This window comes from Eleutherodactylus coqui, chromosome 13, assembly GCF_035609145.1.
Source record: "Eleutherodactylus coqui strain aEleCoq1 chromosome 13, aEleCoq1.hap1, whole genome shotgun sequence".
In the NCBI taxonomy this organism is placed as follows: domain Eukaryota; kingdom Metazoa; phylum Chordata; class Amphibia; order Anura; family Eleutherodactylidae; genus Eleutherodactylus; species Eleutherodactylus coqui.
The window spans coordinates 114,615,824-114,634,433 of NC_089849.1; the positions used below are offsets into that span (position 1 = coordinate 114,615,824).

Sequence of the window (18,610 nt, forward strand, 5' to 3'; positions counted from 1 at the left end):
CAAGAAAACAAGCAAGTGTTCTGTATCTCTCTTCCATGAGGGATCCTCCTTTTTCAGTTCTCTTTCCCTTTCTGCTGCATTTTTAATAAACTGGAACACTTTGAAAACAGGGAGATAGTTAAAGAGCCATTCCAGCGAAAACCCATTTTTCCATCCTTGCCGCCCTCACCAGATAGCCTGTCACACTCTGGATGTCTCCTATAGATATTGCAGTTATTTTCATTCACTGCAGCCTCCTGTCTGATACTTACCAGGCACCATCTTGATGTTGAGATTTTTCCCTCCTTTCACTATTCTGTGCTATCAATCCCACGATGCATCAGCACAGCATCACATTACCAGCTAGAGCCAGTACCATCTGTGCCTGCTAAGAGGACAGTGTAATTATCATTAACTTCTACAGTAAATTCAACTAAATCATCTAAAAATCCTAAGTTTACAGTCAGGGAGGATGAACGGTCATTATAACTGTGTGACAGGAGCCTCTAATCATTAGTAGTAACTGGTATAAGTTTGTTTCTCCTTGGTAGGGTCCATCACACTGGAATTATGGGTCGGGAATGGTATAATCTCTCCTTAAAGAGAGCACCTAGAAGGTGTGTGAGGAGAGCATGCAAGCTCTTCTGGGAAATATGCAAGTAAGGAAGATGGAACAATACCTCTACAGACGACGACAGCAATCCTGCAAATCAATGTCAGACTCTCCATGCAAGTCTTTATAGCAATGATTGGAAATTGAAAAGCCAGAATCCATACACAGACAGCTGTTTCGGGGTTTTTTGCCTCTCATCAGTGTGCAGTAGGATCCTGGCTTGGCTAGTGAAAGGCTTATGACGTGGGTCGGGAAGGCTATCATCTCTCCTTAAGGAGAGCACCTAGAAGTTGTGTGAGGACACCTAGGAGGTGAGTGAGGAGACTTATAAGGAATTATGCTGACTGAAGAACTGACTTTTTGAGAGGAACATAAACCCAAGTAAATCTCAGCTAGTCAGAATGAGATCACATGACCCCCTGAGGAGAAGGAAGTTTCAGATAGAGGAATAACTAACCAAGGTAACACTAGCTGACATATGTATACATAATGAATGAAAAAAATTAATTCGAGTGACTCTTTAATAGGGCATTCAGATATATCGAATAGGTGGGGGTCACATCTCTAGCATCCTTGCTTCTAGAGAGTTAAAGGTTTCCCTGACATTAGAATGTAAAAAAGACCAACAGGGATCAGAAGTAATAACAGAAGACAAAGAGAGCTTGAGTGTTTGTTAGTCCCATAAACCTGAAGGGGGCGACATAAATCCTATATGGGTAGGCACAATTAACAAGCAGCTATTTACTAAGAACAACAGAAGTAATCACCCTTCTTTCTCTACATTACTTTTTCTATCAAACCCCCCAACATTTGACTCCTGAATTGAAGAGGATTTTAAGCCCGATCCTAATTTGCCCAAGAATTTCCCTAAAACAGGCTCGCAACTTCTGATACAGAGTTTCACACTGAACTTTATCCTTATGGCACAGTCCGTGGCATCTAGAGGCCTCGGCCTAAAGTGATTCTTTGTCTTTAGTATCTATTCAACCGCAACGCACCATGCATGAGGATAGCAGAAGCAGAAACCACAAGTGCCAACAGCACGCAAAATAAATTTTTATCAAAGGCATGCATACCTATATCAATACTCTAACCACATTAAATAATGCAAGGGTCTTGGTATACAATTTGATCAAATTACATTGGCCCATCTACCAACATCCAGGTGACCGAGCTCTCAGATGGGCCCTAACTAGAGATGAGAGAGTATACTCGCTAAGGCACATTACTCGAGCGAGTAGTGCCTTAGTCGAGTATCTCCCCGCTCGTCTATAAAGATTCGGGGGTCGTCGGGGGGGGGGGGGGGGGGGGGGGGCGCGGGGAGGAACGGAGGGGGGATCTCTCTCCCCCCCCCCCCCCACAACTCACCTGTCACCAGCGCCGGCCCCCGAATCTTTAGAGACGAGCGGGGAGATACTCGGCTAAGGCACTACTCGCTCGAGTAATGTGCCTTAGCGAGTATACTCGCTCATCTCTAGTCCTAATGCTCACACCAGGTGGTAAATCTCAACCTGGGAAAGTTGGGTTCTTACTGCTCAGAATGCTTCTCTCTTGGGACTAAGCCTACACATAAAACCAGGGAAGGTAGGATACTATTCATACGCCCCAGTAGGAGGGACAGAAGGTAAATGGGCAGCAGCTGTGCACGACCAGGTGAAGGCAGCGCAAACTTCACAGTATTTGTACAAAAAAAGTATAAAATAGGTCAGCACTACCCAATGGAAATATATAGGTGATTATACCACCTGGTATTAGTGTTAGGACCCATCTGAGAGCTTGGTCACCTGGACGTTGGCTGATGGGCCAATGTAATTCGATCGATTTATATACCAAGAACCTTGCATTATTTAATGTGGTATTGATTATAGGTATGTACGCCTCTGATAGTAAATTTATTTTGCGTGCTGCTGCCATTTTTGGTTTCTGCTCCTACTGTATGTTGCAGCCGTGGTTTAACCTGCACCTATACATTTCTATTGGGTAGTGCTGACCTATTTTATTCTTTTTTATGCATGAGAATAGCGATCAAAGCCAAATCCAATATCATTACCAGCGCAGTGAAAAGTACTGTAGGTAGAGAAGCTGGGATCTGGTAGTAGTTCTATATATACTATTTGTGTCTCATACAACCTACAAAAATGAGCCCAACCATGAAATGTTCTGCGTTAGCCACATGTGACAGACCGACACATGAAGCGCCTGCCTCTCCTTTTTCATTACATGCTCTTTAGGACTTCAGGATCATGGGATAGTCCTGCAAAAAACAGGACTGCTGGCAAATATGGGATACCCAACCAGAAAAATGTCAGCCGGCAAAAATGTTACTAAACTTTCTCTCTTCCATACAATTTATTAACCCTTTCTAATCCACTGTCTGATGTCTAAAGACATTCTGATTGAAGCCTGTACAGCTCCAGTGTCGGAAGACGTCCGGCAGGGTATTTTACTTACTGTATATTACTGGCTGCTCTGTTGTCGGGGGCCTCTCCATCATGTCCCATACCGCAGTACTGGCTCTGGCCAGCAGATGCTGCCATTGTATAATGGCAGAAAGAGAAAGCCCCCTAGGAAACCCTGAATCCAAAATTGGATTGCAAAAGGTTAATGGGGCATTCTGGCAACTGACATTTATAGCATTTCTTACATGTCTTCAGCTGTCAGAATACCCCTTTATTCACTAGCTGATAATACACTGTCTCATGCTGGCTACAAAATCCTGGATGTGAAGTCGCATCTGGTAATAGTAGCGCTGAAAGGAACTTTTCAAACAATTGGTTTCCTGTCAACCAAAACAGCTAAGAGTCCAGGACTCCACTGGACACAGCGGGCAGGCGAGATGTAGATGCCCTGCTTGCATTCTGTAGGCATACATTGGCTACCTTCTGCCCTTGACCTATACATTACAGAAGCCAGGAAAGGTAAAGAAGGCACCCTTTTTATGCATCTAGATAAAGTAAGAAGCAATTGACTTTTTTCCCCAACCACATAACGGACTGACAGCCATAACGGACCGCAGTTCTTACATTAATATTCGGCTCCTTTATTGCTCCTCTCTGCAGTTCTAAAATAGACTTTGTTTCTCCTTTGAATAATCCATTGTGGGCAAACAAAATCTGGAATCAAATGTCTCTGGGAAATCTGAATGAAAGGATGCCACAGAGCATTTAAATCTCTTATGCTCCATTCACAAAACCTCAGCGATGTAACGGGCGCTCTTATTTCCTGCTAACGGGCGCTCAATGACATTGGAAATTACAGCAAATGACAAAACAACGATTGCCCGTGTGTGCTAAACGGGGCGCCCGTGGTGAAATCCAAACGCAGAGGACGGGCTCATCTGTTGCACGAAAGGGAAAGAAAATAGCAAAAGGCTGGGACAAGTAACAAGTAATGATTGCTCCATTTGGTTGTTTTATATGAAGTGCAGAGGAATTAGTGCAGTATATTAAAAGTGTATATGAGATCAGACATTAAATCACTCACCCCAGCGGCAAAGCCCAAACTTCCATCCAGAATACGTCTCTATGAGAAAACATAAGATAAGTATAAATGATAGAGACTGTAGCAAAAAAAAAAAAATAGTAAAATACTAATCACAAGCTTTACACTTGGGCTACCCGGTTATCAGTCATGTGATGGACACGGAAAAACATTTGCCAGCCATTGAGGTCCATAAGATTACCCCTCCAAGGCAAGGGCTGAAAGATGGTGACGTCATTCACTGAATGGTTGTGATTGGTTTGTTGAGCGCTGCCTGTGATTGGCCGGCGCTCGATCCAATCACAGCGCTTCCTCACACAGCGCTGACGGCAGGGGAGAAGCCAGGGAGATGACAGCGAGGAGAAGACTGAAGCAGCTTGCCGCAGCGACGGGGACACAGACGCCGGCTGAGAGGGGAGTATTGCGTTTTGTTTTGTTTTTTTTTAACCTCACTTGAGTATAAGCCATGGGGGGGCTTTTTTAGTACTTTTTTGTGCTCGAGTATATACGGTACACTAAAGTTTGCCAAATCTAGATTGTTTGATGCAGAAATATCCGTTCCCTAAACCATTAGCATCGTGAGAGTTAATAAAAGGGTCCACGTCGTATTACTGTGTCAGAAAGAGAATTAGTCATAATGTCAAATGAATTATTGTTGTGTCAGTATCTCTCTGCTCAGCCTTGTCACTTTCTATCAAAACAATGCGGGCTTCAGATTTCGGGAGACAAGCGGCATCTTTTCTGTAAGGCTGGCGGACTAGCCATCCTCCGAGTGATATCACCTCATCTATGTGTCTCTGGGTGACAGTGGAATTTATTAACCCGGCCAGCAGATGTGAGGCTGACAGTACAACAGACAATGCAAGAGCAAAATACGTCTGTAACACCGTGTCAACAGGGTATCAGCCATCTCAAGTATCTCAGATACTTCCTAATCTGTTACATGGAATGCAGGAAACAAAAATTAGAGCATGTAACATGCCTGCCATCACTATATAACAGCAGCAGAAAATAACTAAAACATGAGCAAATGACTCATAGATAATAAGCGTCATGAGACAGATAAGTCGCTTTCAAGAAAAGCAATCATTTTAGATTATCTTCAATTTTGGAAATTAGTTCAGATAAAATCAGATCCTTCTCACAGTATTTGTAGACAAAGAAAAATAAATATGCAAGATGAGTTCACGCGTAGCGATCGGGAACACCACTCACTACAGCATCTAAAACCTTAACAAATCTATGCCAAATCGGTCATTTGACGGCTATTTCACTGGAATTGTGTTACATCACCTTCAACCATGAACTGCAGAACTGCGAACTGGACTTGATACTCGCGGACAGACATAAACCAGTCTGACAAGCATTCAAAACACTCACCTGCATACCTGCACACATAGCCAGATGGTATAACTATAGAATATACGAGGCATTGGTTCGTATTTTGGCCAAGACACTTAAGCCCGCAAGCCCACTTCAAGGGTCCTCGTTGTCTCGTGAGTCCCTACTCTGAGACAACTGACCCCAGGAAACTTGCCTGCAGGCAGAGCAATCGCCCCAAGAGGGATGACCCCGAGCTGAAACCTAGGGAGCTACCTCATCCTAAATCAGCGATGGCAACCTTTTCAGCTTGGCGTGTCAGCTCCCTACTCCGCTGACCGGAAGAGACGTCAGCGGCCTAACCAGAAGTCCCAAAACTAGACGCTCTATGCCAGAGGTATGTTGTTTTGGCCTACAGACCTCCGGCACAGAGTGTCTACAGCGATGTTTTATCCTCAGCTACTGCACCTGGCCATGCAGGAGCCAAGGATGAAACATCCTTCTCTGTTCTCAGCATGCGGCTCCATACCTCTCTGTATATATGCAGCAGAACAGTGAGGATTGGCCGGCTGGAGAACAAAGTGACATCCCACAGCGGCCCCAGTGGTCATAGTGACATCACACAGTGGCCCCAGTAGTAACAGTGACATCCCACAGCCCAGTAGTAATAGTGACCTCCCCCACAGCGGGGGAAACACGGTATTATAATACATACCAGTTTATGGCATAAATTTTACACAAAAGTAGCATTCCGGCGTGGCGACATGTCCTACTGACAAGTCAAGCCCCCTTTTCAAAAAAGTGACAGACAGTGGCACAGACGGCGGAAATTTTGCAATGTATTACGCCATAAACTGGTGTGAATTTCGCCCATAGTGTATGAATATAGTCGGTGTTAACACAACTTTTTCAGATCCTAAACTACTGAAGCTGTATGCGAGCTCAGTACTAGAGGAAAGGGTAACATTTTGGAATGTTGCTGAAGAAGTTTACTAGGTCAGAAGCAAGGAATAAAACAGCAAGAAAAAAAATGCAAATGAGGCTTGGTGCTGCGATCCTTCAGCGTGTACACAGGAGCTACAAGGAATCTCCAGATGCATCTCAGTGTCTCTGTAATTGTTAGTAGACTTTTCCTTACTAGCTGCACTCTCATCCACCACGTACTCCAGTTGCGTTTGTGATTTGGTGTCCCAGCCGGACTGCGGGCCTCCTGACCCAAACTCCCAGCATCACACATTGCTATAATGAATCAATGGGAACAATGCCTTTTATTACACCTTCAGCTCTGACCCCAATGCGGACAGCTGGCTCTACTGCACCGATAGCGGCCTGGAGGATCAGTGAGGAGCCTGAAGAGCGGCCTCCCACCGATCCACCACTGATAACCTATCCTGAGGATAACCATATTTTTCAATGTCATTTTCCAGCCGTCTACCATTGATGAGCCGTTATACCTATCCGTGGGTTATATCAGTTATTGCAGCTCAGTTCCATTGTAGTGATTGGGGTTGGGTTGTACTACCAAACAACTTGTGGACAGTTGTGGGGGAGTTTGTGGAAGACAGCAGTCACATTTTTCTAATCCTGTCAAACCCTTTAACCCTTTGCTGTCACTATCATTTTTTGCGTTTTTGCATTGTCGCTTTTTCATCCTTGCCTTCCAAGAGCTATACGTATTGAGCCCCTTCTGGACACGAGGAGGACCAGTCGTGTGATTGAACAGAAATACTTGTATCAATCCTACGCAACACCTTTCTGTGGTGGACCACCACCGTCATCATTACACAATATACAGGAAGACGTGGAGATGTAAAAAGCCCGCAGCTCGAGTCATCCGATGATGTCGGTGAGTTATGGGGTTAATGACAGGTGACCCACTGATACAATTAATGGTAAAACACAAAGTACAAAGTGCATGAAAGACACTAATAGTTACACATGGATTAACACAATACGAACCAACACAAATGAAGCTGACCTGTTATACTAATAGTGAACACCATGTAAAATCCTTAGTTAACAGCATATAAAGTTACATCACAAATAGGGAGATGTTTACGTAAAAAGAATACTATATAACTGTGACAGCCGCGGTGAGGACGAAGGGAATCCCCGCAGCGATGCGAGGCGGTTTTCACATACAAATGCCTCACATCTATAGGAATTTTGCATGCTGGGGAGCGCGATATCGGGCCGTGAATCACAGCCCAATAGTGCCCTCGCCAGTGTGAAGAACCCCTTAGGCTGCCTTCACACTGGCAATAAAACTCGCACAATTTTCACGCGATTCGAAAGTGAATGGAAAGGCAGAATGATGAAACCAATTGTTTTCAATAAGTGATATTTTCACTCCCGCAATTTTGCAAGATACAAAAAATAAATAAAAAAAATAATAATCGCAGCATGTCCTATCTTCCTGCATTTTGCTCTTTTTTTAAATCGCCTAGGTTTCCCTATGGAGCCTTCATTTTAACGCATAGCAACGCACGACCTTGCGAATTCCATGCAATGCGATGCATTTTTAATAAAGATGAGCGAGTATACTCGCTAAAGGCAATTGTTCGAGCAAGCATTGTCTTTAGTGAGTACCTGCCCGCTCGAGACTGAAGGTTCGGGTGACAGCGCGGGGGAGCGGTGAGTAGCGGCTGTCAGCGATGGGGGTGGGGGTGGGGGGGTGAGAGATCTCCCCTCCGTTCCTCCCCGCTCTCCCCCGCAACTCCCTGCCCGCCGCCGACACCCGAACCTTCAGTCTCAAGCGGGCAGGTACTCGCTAAAGGCAATGCTCGCTCATCTCTAATTTTTGTAACATTAGAAAGTCCTCCTGTCTTTCTCGCGAGAAAAACGCAAGAGAGAAATCGCAGGCGGCAGCAGTGTTTTTACAAGGAAAAGCAGCGCTGACACACAGACATTTCACAAGAAAAATTGCGATATTGCCATGATTTTTTCATAGCGATATTTTGCGATCGCCCATGTGAAACTAGCCTTATAATTGGGTTCCCCTTAATCCCTGTTATTCACCAGCTGTGCCTTGGCCGGCTAGCCCCTTGTTCAGCTGCTTGCACTTCAACCTCTCTTTTCGTAACTCCTTCCCTGACATAAGGGTACGTCCTGGAGGCGGGGTACTTCCCGCACTGGACGTACCCTTATGTCATAGGTATAGCACAAGATCATTAGAGATCTTGCGCTATTCAGCAGCGGCAGCCGGCTGTCACTGATAGCCGGCCTCCCGCTGCAACAGCGGGGGTGCAGCAGAGATGCCCCCCCCCCCACCCGCTATTAAGCCATACATAGATCGCGGCAGGGAAGATCGCAGCATGGGAAGGGTTCACAGAAGGAGTGCACTCCCTCTGTGAGATTGCCGGGCTCTTGCGATATAATGGTAGAGAGCCCGGCTGGTTGCCATGACAACATGACGCCAGATGACGGCATCCTGTATTGCCACTGCCTATGATCGCTGCAATAAGCAATGCCTTATCATAGCGATCATCAGTGGTATGATGCAAGTCCCTCAGAGAGACACAAATGGTTAAAGGAGATGTCCCGCGCCGAAACGGGTTTTTTTTTTTTTTTAAACCCCCCCCCCCCGTTCGGCGCGAGACAACCCCGATGCAGGGGTTAAAAAACCCACCCGCACAGCGCTTACCTGAATCCCGGCGGTCCGGCGTCTTCATACTCACCTGCTGAAGATGGCCGCCGGGATCCTCTGTCTTCATGGACCGCAGGGCTTCTGTGCGGTCCATTGCCGATTCCAGCCTCCTGATTGGCTGGAATCGGCACGTGACGGGGCGGAGCTACACGGAGCCCCATAGAGAAGAGGAGAAGACCCGGACTGCGCAAGCGCGGCTAATTTGGCCATCGGAGGGCGAAAATTAGTCGGCTCCATGGGAACGAGGACGCCAGCAACGGAGCAGGTAAGTATAAAACTTTTTATAACTTCTGTATGGCTCATAATTAATGCACAATGTACATTACAAAGTGCATTATTATGGCCATGCAGAAGTGTATAGACCCACTTGCTGCCTCGGGACAACCCCTTTAAGAAAAAAAAAAAAAAAGTGTAATAAAAATGTGCAAAAGATAAAAGAAAACAAAAAACTTTTTTCGGGCTTTTTCTCATATTAGCATGAAAAAGAAATACCACATATTTGGTATTGCCGTGTCCGTAACGACACATACAATAAGTTGAACACGCTTTTTGTCCTGCACGGCAAAAAGCGTAAAGAAAATGTTGAAAAACTGAGGCAAAATGCTAATTTTTAGCATTTTGCCTCCCAAAAAACGCAATAAAAGTGATCAAAAAAGCCGTATGGACCCTAAAATGGCACCGATAAAAACTACAGCTCGTATCGCAAAAAATATGCCCTCACAGAGCTCCGTCCATGGAAAAAAAAAAAAAAAAGTTACAGGACTTTGAATGCAGAGATTAAAAAAAAAATGACTTCCCAAAGAAAAAAGTTTTTATTGCAGAAAAGTGAAAAAAACCTAAAAAAAAAATTTGAATTTTGGCATCGTTGTAAACGTACTGACCCGCAGAAAAAAGAATTGTAGTGTGTCATTTATGCTGCATAATTAACGCTTTGAAAAAAAAAAAAAAAAGGAAATCTATGGCAGAATTGATGCGTTTTCTCTCCCTGCAGTCATTAAAAAAAAAAATAAAATTATAAAAAAGTTTTACAATATAGTCTATGTACCCAAAGATGGCACCAATAAACTACAGTCCGCCACGCAAAAAACAAGCCCTTATACGGCCGCATCGACGGAAAAAAAATCAAAAAAAGATATGGCTTTTAACAAATGGAGATTAAAATCCGCCAAAAATCATTACGTCCTTAAAGGGGTTGTCCCGCGAAACAAAGTGGGGTTATACACTTCTGTATGGCCATATTAATGCACTTTGTAATATACATTGTGCATTAATTATGAGCCATACAGAAGTTATTCACTTACCTGTTCCGTTGCTAGCGTCCTCGTCCCCATGGTGCCGTCTAATTTTCAGCGTCTAATTGCCCGATTAGACGCGCTTGCGCAGTCCGGTCTTCTCCGTGTTGAATGGGGCCGCTCGTGCTGGAGAGCTGCTCCTTGTAGCTCCGCCCCGTCACGTGTGCCGATTCCAGCCAATCAGGAGGCTGGAATCGGCAATGGACCGCACAGAAGACCTGCGGTCCACAGAGGGTGAAGATCCCGGCGGCCATCTTCGCAAGGTAAGTAAGAAGTCACCGGAGCGCGGGGATTCGGGTAAGTACTATCCGTTTTTTTTTTTCAACACATGCATCGGGTTTGTCTCGCGCCGAACGGGGGGGGCTATTGAAAAAGAAAAAAACCCGTTTCGGCGTGGGACAACCCCTTTAAGGGGTTAATGTTATATCATTGATCTAGGTGCTGTGTGTTCTTTTTACCTAAATATCTCTCCATTTGTGATGTAACTTTATATGCTGTTAACTAAGGATTTTACATGGTGTTAACTATTACCCAGTTTCCCTGAAAATAAGACATGGCATGATTTTCCAGAATTTGAGGATGCAAAATGATTTTTCAGGCTTTTTGAGGATGCTTGAAATATAAGCCCTACTCCAAAATTAAACTAACAATTTAAAAATTCAATTTAAATAATGCCCAGGCAGCTATACATGTAAAAAGTTAAACCTTTTTGAACAAAAATTAATATAAGACACTGTCTTATTTTGGGGGAAACACGGTAGTAGAACATGTATTCAGGTCAGCTGCATTTGTGTTGGTTCGTGTTGTGTTAATCCATGTGTAACTATTAGTTTCTTTCATGCACTTTGTGCTTTACCATTAATTGTATCAGTGGGTCACCTGTCATTAACCCCATAACTCACCGACGTCATCGGATCACTTGAGCTGCGGGCTTTTTACATCTCCACGTCTTCCTACTATATTGTGCTAACGGTCAGATGATGGTGGTGGTCCGGCACAGAAATGTAGGATTGATACAAGGGGTTTGCTATTCTAACACACGACCGGTCCTCCTCGTGGCACGCCTGGATTCCCTGCAGGGGCTCTCCGCTGTTCCATCAGTGTTGGCTGTGCTGGAGCATTTCATGGTGTTGTGTCACTGCACAAACTTTGGAAGTACAATTTTACATGAATTCTCGGCTAAGGTTTTCTGTGTTTGGCTTCCTCTGCACTACGGAGGATGAGAGGGCTTGGCTCCTATTACTGCTGTTATGGCAGGGGGTAATGGGCAGGGTTCCTGTTAATGAAGGGGGAAGCTCTGAAAGTCATTCTATAAAAAGGAGAGTCAGGCATTGACTATGATTGTATAGCGGGGGAGAGAGGCTATGGATGTGATTATATAGTGGGTAGAGGAAAGGAAGCTCAGAATGTGACTATGCTGCGAGGGCCTGCTTGGGCTGTGACTACTGTACTGCGAGAGGATGCTCTGGATGTGAAGACTGTATTGTGGGGGATGTTCTAGATGTGAATATTATTCTGCGGAGGCGGCCTCTGGATGTGCACACTACGCTTCTGCACTATGTTTATTTGAACATTATATATATGCCGTATATACTCGAGTATTAGCCGACCCGCGTATAAGCCGAGTCAACAAGTTTTACCACAAAAAAACTGATAAAATTTATTGACGAGTATATACTAGGTAAAAAAAACGCAATACTCACCTCCCAGCCGGCGTCTGTGTCCCCGGCGCTTCGAGAAGCTGCTTGAGACTTATCCCCGCTGTCAACTCCCTGCTCAGCTTTGAATTCCCCCGCCGTCAGCGCTGTGTAAATAAGCGCTGTGATTGGATTGAGCGCCAGCCAATCACAGCCGGCGCTCGATAAACCAATTACAGCCATTCAGTGATGTCATTCACTGAATGGCTGTAAATAATCGAGCGCTGGCTGTGATTGGCTGGCGCTGGACTCAATCACAGTGCTTATTTACACCGCGCTGACGGCGTGGGAATTCAAAGCCGAGCGGGGAGAAGTCTCAAGCAGCTTGCCGCAGTGCTGGGGTCACAGACGTCGGCTGGGAGGCGAGTATTTTGTGTGTGTGTGTGTGGGGGGGGGGGGGGGGGTGTTTTTTTACCTCACTCGTATGAGCCGAGGTGGGCTTTTTCAGCACAAAAAAAATGTGCTGAAAAACTCAGGTTATACTCGTGTATATATGGTAATTAAATTTGTTGACTGTCAGTTTGTATGCTGTGCATTTCCTCCTTAAAAGGGATTGCCTGTGACTTTGTGAATTTTTTTCTATTGATGACCTAGCCTCGTGATAGGTCATCAATATATGATCATCGGGGGTCGGCCATTCAGGATCCTCACCAATTAGCTGATTCCTAGCAGCACTGTCAGTTTCGTAGAGCAGATGCAGCTCCTACTATATTCAATGGGAGCCGTGCCTGCACTACCAAAATGGGCTGTACTGACAGCAGTGCAAGGAATCAGCTTGTCGGACCCCCACCAATCATATGGATGACCTACCCTGAGGATAGGTCACCAAGATAAAAAAATCCCTGAAGCCCTGGACCCCCTTTTAAGTGTCAGAGTTTCTAACAAGCTTACATGATATACAACGTTGCATTGTGCAGATTTCTAGGTATTTAGAAGCAATTTGTAACCTTTTTTTAAAGATTTACATACTAAAAACAATGTTAATGTAAAAAATATAGGTGACTAAACATTTAATTTGGCTTCTACATTTTAGGAGCCAATAGCTTCTAGGTATTTCTTTTTTTTTTTAAGTCTGGAGCACTTGGCTTTTTTTTTTTTTAACACATCCATTGGGGTTGTCCTGCGCCTAACGGGGGGCCTATGGAAAAAAAAAAAACCCCGTTTCGGCACGAGACAACCCCTTTAACTCTTCTCCTGCACGCGGATCCGCATCCCATAGGGATGCATTGACCACCCGCGGGTAGATAAATACCCGCGGATGGTCAATAAAAGTGATTTTTTTTAAAAACGGAGCATGAAAAAATCTGGACCATGCTCCATTTTCGTGCGGGTCCCGCGGGCTTCTATTGAAGCCTATGGAAGCCGTCCGGATCCACAGGAGACAAAAATCGGAATTTACTCACCCGCTCCGGTTCTTCCCTTCACCGCGGCTCGATCTTCTCTCCGTCGCGGCCGGATCTTTTTTCTTCGGGCCGGCACATGCGCGGGGCACGTCACCTGCGCATCCGCCGGGCCGAAGAAAGAAGATCCGGCCGCGACGCAGAGAAGATGACACCGCGGCGAAGGGAAGATCCGGACGCGGGCGAGAGGCGGGTTTATGCTTATTTTTATGCCTCATGTCCGCGGGGCAGGAAGGACCCGCTACGGATTCTCCATGGAAAGAGTCTTAGAGTGTCACTTTGTATTAGGCGCAAATAGCTAATATAAAACAGCCTAAGGTCTCTATCGCCTCTCTCCGGTCTGTCATCTCTCTCTATCGCTCTCTCCGGTCTGTCCATCTCTCTATCGCTCGCTCTATTGCTGTCTATCGCTCTCTTTCACTTGCTATGTCTGTTTCTCTATCACTATCTGTCTGTCTCTCTCTATTGCTATCTCTCTAGAGAGCGATAAAAGAATGGAATATTCCGCGTTTCTTGTTGTGGGCCCCTCAATGAAGTAAAATATATTCCAGGATTTTCTTACAGTAATTTCAAAGATTTATTGAAAGTCCGAAGTGACAAGTAGAGGTAACGACAACTGTTACCCCACACTGGTATGCAACGCGTTTCGGCGTTCTAAATAACGCCTTTCTCAAGCATACTTGAATAAATCTTTGAAATTACTATAAGAAAATCCTGGAAGATATTTTACTTCATTGAGGAGCCCACAACAAGAAGCGCAGAATATTCCATTCTTTTATCCTTCCTCACTTGGTCATTCAATTTTGGAGCATTTTTTCCTTTTTTTCTGCTGCTCACTGGATCCCACAGGATCATTGCAGGACTCCAAGCACAAGCTACAAGCCGACTAGGACCTCCACTGCAAGCGGGATATCCCCATAATGTATGGGGACCCCGCTTAGCACCAGGTGAGTTCATTACTATTTCATTATCTTACTGACATATCGAATCTGTTTAGTGGCACGGATTGCTTCTCCCTTTTATATAGAGAGCGATCGAGGAGCTCCTTGCAGACAATAGAGGACCCGGCCCGCTAGCTAGGAAGTGTCCATGTGACCAGTGTGCAGGGCCATGGAGCAGCGAGTCATGGAGTCCATGCAGCAAATGGGAATATCCCTATAAAACTGCTATCACCCACCTGTCCAGTAGAGAAGACCGAAAACTAAGGCAGATCCAGCTGCAGTCAGGCCCCATGTGAACAATGTCCCTAGAAGGGACTGTATTACTGGACTGTATCCTTCAATCATTTTCAGACCTTTGAAAAAATGAAGATATAGAATTATTACACAAAATATAGATAACAGCTCGATGTAATCAATGGTCTGAAGCTTCCTCACAGGCAGATAAGCTAAGAAAGAATGCCTTGAGCCCCATTTACACGTAAGATGATCGCTCAAAAGATAACTTAAAAGACAGCTTGAATGACAGTTTGATCCATTATTTTGCATAGCTACTAATGGGCACTAATGCCTATTAGTAGCTTATTAGCTTCATTTGCATGTAAATGCAGCTCCCTTCACTGCATGTGGATACCAGCAGGTGGTCTGTTATCTGCATACAGCTCCATTGTTCTCCAGCAGAGAATCACAGCCTAAGGTTCCTGCCATCAGCTGGCCAGCCGAAGAATGAGTTTTATGCTGAACTAAAAGTCATTGTTTGTCGAAAAGCAAACAATGGTAGCATTTACACGCAATGATTATCGCTCAAAAGACCTGGGGCTTTAGGCTGGGGCCACGTGGAAGCTGATTTGCAGCGGAAAGCCATTTGGTGCAGAATTTTAAGCGGGTTTTATTGCGTATTTCTGTGTGGAATGCTCCCTTTTATTGAGAAGGTGAATTCCGTAGCGGAAGCGGCAATAAACTGATATCCTGCGTAAATGCATTCCGCACCTTGTTAATTTCCGCACGCAGATTATTTCGGCAGCTTGTCGATGAGATTTTCAAAACCTCATCCACTTTGCTGCTACTGTAAATGCCGCAGAATTTCCGTGCGGACCCTTCACGCAGAAATTCTGCTGCAAATCTGCCCCGAGTGAACCCAGCCAGCAGTAAAGGTGGTAATAAACATGTGTTTTTTGCACACCTAGCTCCCCGTGTGAATGAGCCCTTGCACATAGAAGCTGATATATGTCCAGTAAATAGGATCTATGACTGCTAGACTAATAAAACATTTCCGTAGGACTTAAGCACCGATTACACTGCTGACTCCGGCATTACAAGCAGGCTGAATATCTGATGAACATGTAAGCTGCACCATTCCTCAAAGTAGTAAGACACCTAGGTTCCCACCATGTGCCATAATGTCCCCCCCAACATTTCTTGTCATCCCCAGTTGAGTGGTCTGCTGCTTCTGACTCTCTAAGGAGCACCCAGACCACTTATCCCCTGCTTACTTACTGCCAAGTTTCCATAGCGGGCTGCACAGAATGAGGAGAAATGGAATTTCCATGACATTCGGAAGAAATTTCTGACATTTTCCTGACAATGTACTCAGCCCTACGGAAACATTTTACTTATTTTTAAAATCTAGGCTGTGAGGTGAATGGGGGCAGATTAATAGGAGACGGTGAGGGAGCCAGCAGCCATTCTTCAATGCAGGACTAGCCAAAAGAAAAAGTGAACTTTGAGGAACTAAGGGAAAGCTTTCCTGGAGGGTTCCTCACCGCGTATTAATGTGTAGATTTATCTCTCAGGGGCTTTCTAGGATCAGATCAGATTTGGGATGTAAAGGTATTAATAAAAGAAAACCCACACCTTGTACTACCATTATGGACTCCTGTCTGCAGGCGTATGCGTAAAACATTTTACCGATTTTGCAGACGGCGTATGGCTGCGGGTCTAGCGGGCACGCCCACGTATCACAGACATGTGCAGTGGGACTTTATATTTAAATTTGTGTAAATACACTGCCCATATGCAATGTAATGTGTGTGGACAGCGTATCATACGCAGCCTATGCAATTGTATTGGGCTCACGCTACGTTGTATAGAGCATGTTGCCATTATTTCTCGTGCGTATGGATGCGCAGTGCCTACATACACATGTGCATGGATCAATGAAAGTCCATTGACTTTCACTGACTCCATTCACCGCATATCACGTAGCCGTACAATGCACATGTAATACGTGGTGAAAACACGGTCGTGGACATGAGCCCCTATGTAGTCATATCAGGATCTGTAATATGGCTGCAATGCCCGGGTGAAGAGGTTCTATTACACAGTAAATCTGCTGGATCCCAGGAGTGGAAGCAGCAACACGGGCCCTAAAAGGCCGATTTACATCTGAAACGAGCTTAAAAGGACATAATAATTAAAACCATGAAGGTGATCAATTAAGACCAGATAGAGAAAGTCTTTCTATGTTTCTGATGCGTTTTTATTTGTAGTGTTGTATTCTGTTGTCTGTACATGACTATTGGGTGACGGCCATCCTACCTGAGCTTCATTTTACAGCATTTAGAAATACGATTTACAGCAGCTTCATGGGCCATACACACAATGGACAAGAGGAGCCCATTGACTTATATAGGAGACTGTTCTAGACATGGGGGTCATTTTGCAGGGAGGGGGAACAGATAGTTGCAGTTTATTACCTCTAGTGGCTGATGGATGCGGTGTTATCTACATACAGGTGTTACCTTACAATGTAATGTCCCTTTTAGGGCTCCTTCACACTAGCGAGGGCGATATCGGGCCAGATATCGCCCTCGCCATCCTTCTGAAAACCCCTGCATACGAGGCGTTTTCACATGGAAACAGCCTCACACAACTACGGGGCTGAAGGAATCCCCCATAGTGAGGAAAGGGAGGGAGGCGAAGCTACAAGGGATCTCCTAGAGAACTTCCTATATTTGGAGAGATAGGGGGCTAGGGCTAGATGGTTTCCCCAAGAGCAGGGCAAGAAGGTGCGTGGCTAGGGTGGGTTCTCATAGTGATTCCTCTCTAGCCGAAAGAGGGAGTGGGGCTTGAGGGTGGATCTTCTAACCTCACCCCCTCTTGGCTAGAGAGGATTTACTATGAGATCCCCCTCTAGCCCTGCCCCCTCTCTCTAGAGAGAGAGGGGGGGAAAGAAGAGAGAGAGGGGGGGGAAAGAAGAGGGGGGGGAAGAAGAGAGAGAGGGGGGGGAAGAAGAGAGAGAGGGGGGGGGGAGAAGAGAGAGAGGGGGGGGGGAAGAAGAGAGAGAGGGGGGGGGGAAGAAGAGAGAGAGGGGGGGGGAAGAAGAGAGAGAGGGGGGGGGAAGAAGAGAGAGAGGGGGGGGGGAAGAAGAGAGAGAGGGGGGGGGAAGAAGAGAGAGAGGGGGGGGAAGAAGAGAGAGAGGGGGGGGGAGAAGAGAGAGAGGGGGGGGAAGAAGAGAGAGAGGGGGGGAAGAAGAGAGAGAGGGGGGGAAGAAGAGAGAGAGGGGGGGGAAGAAGAGAGAGAGGGGGGGGAAGAAGAGAGAGAGGGGGGGGAAGAAGAGAGAGGGGGGGGGGAAGAAGAGAGAGAGGGGGGGGAAGAAGAGAGAGAGAGGGGGGGGAAGAAGAGAGAGAGAGGGGGGGGAAGAAGAGAGAGAGAGGGGGGGGAAGAAGAGAGAGAGAGGGGGGGGGGGAGAAGAGAGAGAGGGGGGGAGAAGAAGAGAGAGAGGGGAGTGGGGAAAGAGAAGGAGGGGGGGAGAGGGGGGGGGAGAGAGAGGGAGGGGGGAGAGAGAGGGAGGGGGGAGAGAGAGGGAGGGGGGAGAGAGAGGGAGGGGGGAGAGAGAGGGAGGGAGAGAAGAGAGAGAAGAGAGAGGGGGGGAGAGAAGAAGAGAGAGAGGGGGGGGGAAGAAGAGAGAGAGGGGGGGGAAGAAGAGAGAGAGGGGGGGGAAGAAGAGAGAGAGGGGGGGGGAAGAAGAGAGAGAGGGGGGGGAAGAAGAGAGAGAGGGGGGGGAAAGAAGAGAGAGAGGGGGGGGAAGAAGAGAGAGAGGGGGGGGGAAGAAGAGAGAGAGGGGGGGGGAAGAAGAGAGAGAGGGGGGGGGAGAAGAAGAGAGAGAGGGGGGGGGGAGAAGAAGAGAGAGAGGGGGGGGGGGAGAAGAAGAGAGAGAGGGGGGGGAGAAGAAGAGAGAGAGGGGAGTGGGGAAAGAGAAGGAGGGGGGGAGAGGGAGGGGGGAGAGAGAGGGAGGGGGGAGAA

General features: G+C 46.2%; 1 protein-coding gene across 3 annotated transcripts in view; it reads right to left on the minus strand.

Moving 5' to 3' along the window:
• The window catches only part of SLC39A11 (solute carrier family 39 member 11), a 430,238-nt gene extending 415,521 nt beyond the window's left edge, over positions 1–14,717 (minus strand). For 2 of the 3 annotated variants that reach the window (XM_066587683.1, XM_066587682.1), the window contains exons 1-2: positions 14,605–14,704; positions 4,076–4,114 (exon numbers count right to left, since the gene is read on the minus strand). Coding sequence is in view for 1 of the 3 variants with exons in the window: in XM_066587684.1 (XP_066443781.1) it covers positions 4,076–4,114; positions 7,982–7,995; positions 12,993–12,995; positions 14,623–14,713 (147 nt within the window). In the remaining 2 variants the exon portion in view is untranslated. Of the gene's footprint in view, positions 1–4,075; positions 4,115–7,981; positions 7,996–12,992; positions 12,996–14,604 lie in introns of all 3 variants that reach the window. The other variant, XM_066587684.1, reaches the window with a different exon arrangement.
• Between the last annotated feature and the right edge of the window lie 3,893 nt (positions 14,718–18,610).